We start from the raw sequence: 9,410 nt of genomic DNA on the forward strand, positions 1-9,410 counted from the left end.
GGGGAGGGAGTTCCAAGAGGGAGGTGATCTTATGTAAAACAGACAGCTAGTAGGAATCTGGTGTATAACACAGGGAGCTCAACCCAGGGTTCTGTAATGATCTAGAGAGGTGGGGTGGGGTCGGGGGCAGGGAGTTCCAAGACGGAGGTGATCTGTGTATTCTTATGAATGATTCACATTGTATGACAGAAACCAACACAACATTGTAAAGAAACTATCTTCCAGTCAAAAATAAATTAAAAAAAAAAAAGAAATAGGAACTCTCAAATTACAACTGCCATATCTACAAACTGGCTTCCAACCCTAAGTTTCTTCCCTTTTTGTTACAATGGAAGTGGTACTTCCTCCTCCTATACGAGCGATCCCCTCCAACTGTCCTCTGAATCCTTTCTTTCCTTATTCCCATGTTAACAATCCGATCAGTTGGTCAAAAGTCTCCCAATAACAGTAAAAATAACGGAAACTTCCTGGACACCACACCGGATGCTGAGTTCACCGAATATTGCTTCTGCCAACTTTCATAAAAATGTTTGAACTCGACTTCACTTTCTCATATTCCATTCATCCGTTACCCACTCTCACCTGGCTTCAGCCCCCAAATCTCACAATGTGGTTCCAATCGTCTTTGTACTGCTAAGGTCAGTGGGCGTTTTTCAGCCTGTGTTGCACCACGGAGCTACTTTCCAGGCCGGAAGACGCACCCCTAATGGTGTGACGTCATATGGCAGCGCCTGGAGGAAAGGGCGGGATTTCCGGCTTCGAGTCTTTGGTCGACGACGGAAATTGTGCCGAGTGCTAGGCAAGCTGTTGAGTCACGTACGGCGCGCGTCCCTTGGCAGAAGTTCACGGTAGAATCTTGGGTTCCTTGCGATTTGCACCCGCGGGAGTTATTGTCTCTGCACTGCTGGTATGGGCGGCTTTCTTGTCTCCCAGTGTGTGTGGCGAGGTGGGAGGAATTGAGAGGCCTAAGGTACTCGAGCCTATGCGCAAGGAAGGCCCACAGATAAAAGGAAGCCGAGTAATTCATAAACTGTAAGTAGAACGATACCTGGAGGGCTTCCTTAATGGCTGCGCAGCCAAGAATCTGCTTGGCAATGCCGGAGACCCGGTGAGAACCATGAGTTGAGAAGTGGCAACCCACTCCACTATTCTTGCCTGGGAATTCCCATGGACAGAGTAATCTGGTGGGTTAGTTACAGTACACGGGGTCTAAAAGAATCAGACACGAGGTAGCAACTAAACAACATCAACAAAGTACAATACATGAAACGAAAGGGTGTTGTTGCCTAAAATGATATTCTTGTTCACCGTTTAAATTGGGGGGAGGTGGGTATTTCTGTGATATCCTAAAAATAGTTATCAGTTACAAAGACAAAACTCAAGACTTTTTCGGAAATACATACCTTTCATATTGAGGCCGAGAACTCTCGCTTAAATATTTCGAAGAGTCTAAAGTAAAATGTTTTCTTCTTTAAAAGCTGTCTGAACTTGTTTTAAATAAGAGAAGCATTGACCTGGAGTATTTAATCGAAAAATACTTGAATGATAAATGTGAGCTATATACTGAGAAGCACTGGGTTCAGTGTCAAAATATAAACACAGCCCTTATCCTGATTACCATGGTGGTGGTTTAGTTCCTAAATCGTGCCTGACTCTTGAGACCCCATGGACTGTAGCCCACCAGGTTCCTCTGTCCATGGGATTTCCCAGGCTAGAAATATTGTAGTGCGTTACCATTTCCTGCTCTAGGGGATCTTCCCAACCCAGGAATGGAACCCAGGTCTCCTGCGTTGCAGGTGAACTCCTTCACTGCAGGCGGACTCTTTACCAGCTGAACTAAGAGGGATGTCAATAGGAGGAATAGTTGATCTAACTCTTGAGGTAACAAATTAGCTAGCTAGAGATGTAGCTGAAGAGATAACCAAAAGGTGATTTTGTGGGGAAAAAAAAATTACATGCCACATATATTAAGTTTAGAGTTGACCTGGCAACAGTGAGTTTAAAAATACATATTGAGGAGGATGAGTGTATTGATCAGATCTGCACTAGCTCTAAATTGTTTAGAGATGAGGGAGAGCAAATTTAGAAGCTAGGAGATACAATTAAGGAAGTTGAAGAGAAATGAATGGATTCAGGAAGTATTTAGAAAGTAAATGATTATAACTCAAATTAGGAATGGAAGGTGTGAGAGGGGACAGTAATGAAATGACTCCCAGTTTCTGGCATTTGCTGAAATGGATGGATATTATTGTCCCTCCGTGAAACAACAGAAGGAAAAGCAGATTGGGAAGGAAAGGGAGACAGATTTCAGTTTGTTGCATTTGAAGTGTCATCTCATACATGGTGATCAAACTCAGGGAGGTATATCAAGAGTTCATAGAGAAAATATTTAGATTGAAAAAAGGACTAAGGACACAACTCAGAAGCATATCCACCTTGTGTGTGTTTGCAGATGGGGGTGGGGGATTGAGCTGAACATCAGTGTACAGGTCAGAGGCATAGGAATATGCAGTGTCAGTAAATGAAGTCAAGGGAAGAAGGAATCTTTCAAGTCTTTTAGTTGCATTTTGTGAAAAATTGAATTCCTTTTTTTTTTTTTTTTTTTTGCTTCAAGTCAAGCATTAGTTTGACATCTTTAAGCATCTTCATTGTTTTGTGGACTTCCAGACCTATAGGATAAAATTGTAGAGCTTATATATATATATATATATACTTGCCCTAATTCTGGATATTTTGTTTGGCAATAACATATTTCCTGCAGAGTAAAGTCTATATTGGAGAAGGGAGATTTTATTTTGTTCTTAAATGAGAAGATCTCTCTAGGGACTTCTTGGTCCTCCAGTGGCTAAGACTTGGCGCTCCTAACACAGGGGTCCCAGGTTTGATCCTTGATCAGGGAACCAGATTCCTTATGCTGCAACTAAGACCTGGTACAGCCAAATAAATAAATGTTTTTTTAAAAACTTAAAAAAAAAATCTCTCTTTTGAAAACATGAGGGCACTGGCACAGCGGCTGCTAAATGGTTTTTACTAGTTGCCATTTTCTGTAATGTTTCTGCCCTTTGTCTTTACATATTGCTTATTGAGGATCTTTTGTTTGGGTCTGTATTTAGGCTTAGTAGAAAATGGAGAAGAATATAGTGCTATCTCAGCCATATGGTACTTAACTTTCTTATTCGGTAACATTGATCTTCTGGGTCCCCAGATACAAATCTAAGTAGGATCTTCAAGGTATCCTTTTGCCTAAAACAAGAGTGAAATTCTATGTCAAATAAGAACCCAAGAGTTTTCTCCACTTTTTGCCTAATGAATGATCACAGGCTGTAGGCCACAGGAATCAAGAAAAATTAATGGTGCAACAAATAAGTTGGACTCAGATTCCACTTCGTGTTTCAGAATCAATTGTATTTTGATATCTCAAATTTATACAGTCTTTAACTTTTCATTACATTTTTCTCTTTTTTATAGGGCTTTTCTACATACTTGTTCTCAAAATGAGTGTCAGTATCACCTTTTTAAGACCTTTTGCCAGAGTTTTAGTGCCATTTACCCTTCATAGGAAGAGAAGGGTTTTATATTCAACAATTCTGCAGAGATACATGTCTTCCAAAATACCAGCTGCATCCTGTCCTAATAAGGAGAATACACCACCTCCTGAAGAGCTGGAGTTGGATAGGTGGAAAATTACAATGAAATTTAGTGTGCAAGAAGAGGATGTTTCAACAGTCACAAGCAGCGAGGATGAAGATCCTCTAGCTGCTACCAGGGAGTTAGTTGAGATGTGGAGGTTGCTTGGCAAAGAAGTACCAGAACACTTTAGTGAAGAAGAGCTCAAAACCCTTATGGAATGTGTTTCTAAGTCATCAAAAAGAAAATATTTAAAATACTTATATACTAAGGAAAAAATGAAAAAAGCCAGACAAATAAAAAAAGAAGTGAAAAAAGCAGAAAAAGAAGTTAAAAAAGATCAGCTACCAGAAACCATTAAGGAAGATAAACAGCAAAACTTTCTATTTCTACGACTTTGGGACAGGAATATGGACATTGCAATGGGGTGGAAAGGTGCCCAGGCCATGCAGTTTGGACAGCCTTTGGTTTTTGACATGGCTTATGATGACCATATGAAACCAAAAGAATTGCAGAATGCTGTTTCCCAACTTTTAGAAAGTGAAGGATGTAACAGAAGAAATGTTGATCCTTTCCATATTTATTTCTGCAATCTTAAAGCAGGTGGTGCCTACTATAAAGAGTTAGTTAAACGTTATGGAGAAAAATGGGACAAATTGCTTTTAACAGCAACAGAAAAGTCTCATGTAGATTTATTTCCAAAAGATAGTATTATATATTTAACTGCAGATTCTCCCAATGTTATGACTACTTTCAAGCATGACAAAATTTATATAGTGGGGTCTTTCGTTGATAAGAATATGCAGCCAGGCACGTCCCTAGCCAAAGCAAAACGGCTGAAGCTGGCAACAGAATGCCTTCCATTAGATAAATATCTGCAGTGGGACACTGGTACCAAAAATCTCACTTTAGATCAAATGATACGTATTTTGTTATGTCTGAAAAATACTGGTAGCTGGGAAGAGGCCTTGAAGTTTGTTCCTAGGAGAAAACATGCTGGTTATCTGGAGATTTCTCAGCATTCTCAGGAGTTTCTCAACAGAATGAAGAAGTCAAAGACTTTTAATTCATTTCCAGGAGGCTCTATAAATAGACACAGAAAAAGCAGCTTGAAGGAGAACATTTGATAGCTTAAAAATAAAGTGGATTAGGAATACAGTTCTATTAGTCCGTTTCATCAAGAAGGAAATTCACTTCTTTTTCTTTTGAAGGTTGTCTTTCCAAACTGACTGAAGTATTGTCTTTTTCCAATTAATCAAATGTGTAAAACTTTAGAAATACATTTTGTTTACTATAGAGACAAACAAAATCTTAGAAAGTAAAAAGAGTTGTCCATGTTTGTTTCAGCCCAGTAAAAGAATTGTACCATTTGTGTGACTTTTTTATGACTACTTTGAGTCTCTGACTCCATTTTCCTTCTTAAATGTTCTTTTCAGCCATGTCAGCAGCTAACCTTTCATCAAAAATTGATGAAACCTCAGGTGGTGGTTTATTTAAGGTAACATTTGGAAAAAATTCAGTAACATTTGGTACAGTGGTGGGCATGTCATAGACACTAAAGTATATCGTGTAACTGAGGCTTTGTTAAGATGTCCCTTGGAATGTCATGAGATTGGGCTATATAATGAAAAATGTGTTTGTAGGGATAAAATTCATCTCTTGTCCTCTTAGGAAAAAAGATGTTATTTGAAGAGTGTCGTTACAGCACTTCCCTGTTGTAGATAAAGTATTTTCTTTTCAAGGAGATACTTCGTTTTTTCCAGTCCGGTGGTTTGAATGGAAGCTGCCATATTTTTACAGGCCTTGCTCCCCTGGCCACAGCTGATTATCCCAAAAAAGACAGCTCACTCACATTTTGAGATGAACATCTGACTTTTAAGGGAGGCCAGTCAGAAAATTCTTTTCCAGGATTTTTGGACTTCGCAAGATAGCCTGTGTTAATTCCTTATTCGTGGTGAACTTTGAGAGGAAGCTCTCATGGCCATTCTTTTTTCTATGAAGGGTATATGAAAGGAACTTTAGGAACCACATTCATTGTAGTCTTGCACCACTGAAAAGTTGGAAACATGGGAATAGCAATGGCCAAATATTTCTACTCAGTTTCTGAACTGGATGTTAGCCTGAGGCATGCTATCCAGTACGTTTATTAAAGCAGAACTCAATCTGTTACTAAATACTAAGTACTTATTCTGTGCCAGATAGTTACTGTGCAGTTGGTTGTTTACTCACTCAGTCGTGTCCAACTCTCTTGTGACCCCATGGACTGTAGCCCACCAGGCTCCTCTGTGCATGGCATTTCCCAGACAATACTCTTAACGGGTTGCCATTTCCTTCTGCAAGGGATCTTCCTGACCCAGGGGTCAAACCTGCATCTCCTACACTGAAGACACATTCTTTACTGCTGAATCACCAGAGAAGCCCTACTATGCAGAATTTAAACAACTAAATTTAGGTATTATCATTATTACCTTTTTATAGATAAGGAAAATGTACTCAAAATAACTGCCTTTTGGGCCTCCCTGGTGGCTCAGTTGGTAAAGAATCCGCCTGCAATGTGGGAGACCTGGGTTCAATCCCTGGGTTGGGAAGATCTGGAAGAGGGCATGGCAACCCATTCCAGCATTCTTGCTTGGAGAATCCCCATAGACAGAGGAGCCTGGTGTGCTACAATCCATGGGGTCACAAAGAGTAGGACAGGACCAAGCAACTAAGCACAGCACAATTCTGCCTTTAAGTATTATCTCACAATTCAAAAGGTCTGTCTTGACTTTTAACCTATAAATTATGGCCTCTATAATAAGGCAATGAAATGCAATGGAAAAACACGAGACGCCTAACCTAAATTCATGGCATCTGGAAAGGCCTTGAAAAAGTCATGCATAAACTTAGAATTGAAACAAGTGCATTATGAATGAATTTCAACTCTTAGACCCTACTAAGTATCAAGGTGCTAATACTTAAACTGCTTGAGATACAACCAGAAAGCAAAATAGCATAAATAAGCGATTAACATCACCAGACAGGATTGGCACTGGGGGACGGCAAAGAGGGTTCCTGGACCATCTCATGAGTATCCAGTGTTCCAGCCCTGCTCTCTCGGTACCAGCTCCACTTTATAGGTTCTAACGTTGCTTAGATTTATCAGTCTCTCAATATGGTGCGTGGCACCTAAGTGCAAAATAAATATAAACTAATTGACTATACATTCAGAATGTGTAGAGTTTCTAATACAATATATGCAAGTTATGTCCCTTTGAGGACATATACTTCTGTGTAACAATATGCTAAGATGTTTCAGTGATGCAACACTGGACTTTTTTGTTAATTTTTTTCCCTTCCCAATGGCCAAGCAGTAACTGACTTCTAAGATTGCTTCTAAATCACAGTGGCAAGCTCCCACAGTTTGAGCTCATACTGATTTAAGTTTTATAGATTTTTTTTTAGAATTTGGAATTTAGTAGAACCTCAAATACTGCTACAGTTTCTCCCAACTAGATGGTCTCCTGGGCGTGAAGTAGGAAGGAACAGCTTTTCCCTTTATCTCAAACACCCAATAATTTATTCTATAGTATTCTTTCCCTTTGAAGGTAACTTGTTTCCTAAGGTCTTCCCTTTCAGTTCAGTTCAGTTCAATCGCTCAGTCGTGTCTGACTCTTTGCGACCCCATGAATCGCAGCACGCCAGGCCTCCCTGTTCATCACCAACTCCTGGAGTTCACTCAGACTCAACATCCGTCGAGTCTGTGATGCCATGCAGCCATCTCATCCTCGGTCGTCCCCTTCTGCCCCCAGTCCCTCCCAGCATCAGAGCCTTTTCCAATGAGTCAACTTTTCAAATGAGGTGGCCCAAGTACTAGAGTTTCAGCTTTAGCATCATTCCTTCCAAAGAAATCCCAGGGTTGATCTTCAGAATGGACTGGTTGGATCTCCTTGCAGTCCAAGGGACTCTCAAGAGTCTTCTCCAACACCACACTTCAAAAGCATCAATTCTTCGGCGCTCAGCCTTCTTCACAGTCCAACTCTCACATCCATACATGACCACAGGAAAAACCATAGCCTTGACTAGGCGGACCTTAGTCGGCAAAGTAATGTCTCTGCTTTTGAATATACTATCTAGGTTGGTCATAACTTTTCTTCCAAGGGTTAAGTGACGTTTTCACATAATAATGTTAGTTCCCTCCTGCTCTTCAAACATGCTATCAAATTCCCACCTTTTAATAATTAAACAATTTAAAAAATCCTTTACTTGCTATTATTACCCCTACTACATTACAGTTTAATTTCTAACCCAGATCCTTCAAGTCAGTATTCAGAACACAGTTTCCATTTCCTTTACACCACTGCTATTCAATAGAGATACAATGCAATCCATATATGTACTTGACCCAGTAGCCATGTTAAAGGTAAAAACTGAAATTAGTTTTAATATATTTAACCCATATGCCTACATTATTACTTCAATTTGTTTCCATTATTGAAAACTAATGTGATTTTACATTCATATTGTTTTTCAAACTAAACATTCAAAATCTGGTATGTATTTTAATGGTTACAGAACATCTTAATATAAATATTAGGCTGCTATCACCTTCTGAAATGGCTCACACTCTGGAGTGAGTTTCTTCCAGCACACCTCTCACTTTCCTAGGTGACCCCACCCCCTGGGGCCACCTCTGGCCTTTTGAGATAGCTCACACTTTTCTAAGGGGTGTGTCTCTAAAAAAACCTGCTTTTCACTTTAAGGAATAAATATATGAATACTAAATTTTCTATTGTTAAAATGCAGTCCTACCAAAACAATAGTTGTGTTTAACAAAAACTAACTGCTTCAGTTTTTTAACTTAAATGAGTTCAGTTCTTCAGTTGCACAAACCACACTTCAAGGGCTTCAGTTCAGTTCAGTTCAGTTCAGTCACTGAGTGCCGAAGAATTGATGCTTTTGAACTGTGCTGTTGGAGAAGACTCCTGAGAGTCCCTTGGACTGCAAGGAGATCCAACCAGTCCATTCTGAAGATCAGCCCTGGGATTTCTTTGGAAGGAATGATGCTAAAGCTGAAACTCCAGTACTTTGGCCACCTCATGCGAAGAGTTGACTCATTGGAAAAGACTCTGATGCTGGGAGGGATTGGGGGCAGGAGGAGAAGGGGACGTCAGAGGATGAGATGGCTGGATGGCATCACTGACTCTATGGATGTGAGTCTGAGTGAACTCCGGGAGCTGGTGATGGACAGGGAGGCCTGGCATGCTGCAATTCTTGGGGTTAGAGGCTGCCAAGTTCAACAGTGCAGCTTGATAAACCTTGATAAACCCGTGATCTGTTCTGTGCTTACATCAGTTCCATTGTTTCCAGACAGATTCAGTAGCCACTTCTTACTAATTAATGGACCATGAAGATCTCACTGAACTCTTCCCTCTTTGAAATACCTCTTCCTTGTTTCTATATCACTACAGTGGTCTTCCTTTTCCCAGTCTAGCAGCTTATCTGTCTCATTCATTCATTTAGCAAGTATTTACTGAGTACTTACTATGTGCCCAGAAGCACTTTAGGAGCCTGGCAGGCTATGGTCCATAGAGTTGCAAAGTTGGACATGACTCAGTTGACTTAATGGATACACACACAAGCACACACATACAGTCACAGAGAACCGGATACAACTGAGTGAGTATACAATTGAAAAGTATAGTTGATTTACAATGTTACATTTTTCTTTTTTGGAAAGATCTCATTTTGCTGACCAGGGATTGAACCCAGGTCATGCAGGTGAAAGCCTGGAATCCTAACCA

The 9,410-nt window shown here is 40.2% G+C and overlaps 1 protein-coding gene across 2 annotated transcripts; it reads left to right on the forward strand.

The window, feature by feature from the left end:
• Positions 1-798: 798 nt before the first annotated feature.
• Positions 799-4,991, forward strand: TRMT10C (tRNA methyltransferase 10C, mitochondrial RNase P subunit). Of its 2 annotated transcripts, none has more exons than XM_052643136.1 (2): positions 799-907; positions 3,469-4,991. In XM_052643136.1, exon 2 carries the CDS (start codon positions 3,495-3,497, stop codon positions 4,752-4,754), a length of 1,260 nt encoding a protein of 419 aa, XP_052499096.1. In that variant the 5' UTR covers positions 799-907; positions 3,469-3,494; the 3' UTR covers positions 4,755-4,991. The 2 variants fall into 2 exon arrangements, with proteins under 2 accessions (XP_052499096.1, XP_052499107.1); XM_052643147.1 differs by lacking the exon at positions 799-907 and adding an exon at positions 993-1,032.
• The last annotated feature ends 4,419 nt before the right edge of the window (positions 4,992-9,410 follow it).

The sequence above is a fragment of the Budorcas taxicolor genome, chromosome 1 (genome assembly GCF_023091745.1).
Source record: "Budorcas taxicolor isolate Tak-1 chromosome 1, Takin1.1, whole genome shotgun sequence".
In the NCBI taxonomy this organism is placed as follows: Eukaryota; Metazoa; Chordata; class Mammalia; order Artiodactyla; family Bovidae; genus Budorcas; species Budorcas taxicolor.

Bases quoted from the DNA above. Each gene is read 5' to 3' on its own strand.
- TRMT10C (XM_052643136.1), top strand. From the start codon at position 3,495: ATGAGTGTCAGTATCACCTTTTTAAGACCTTTTGCCAGAGTTTTAGTG.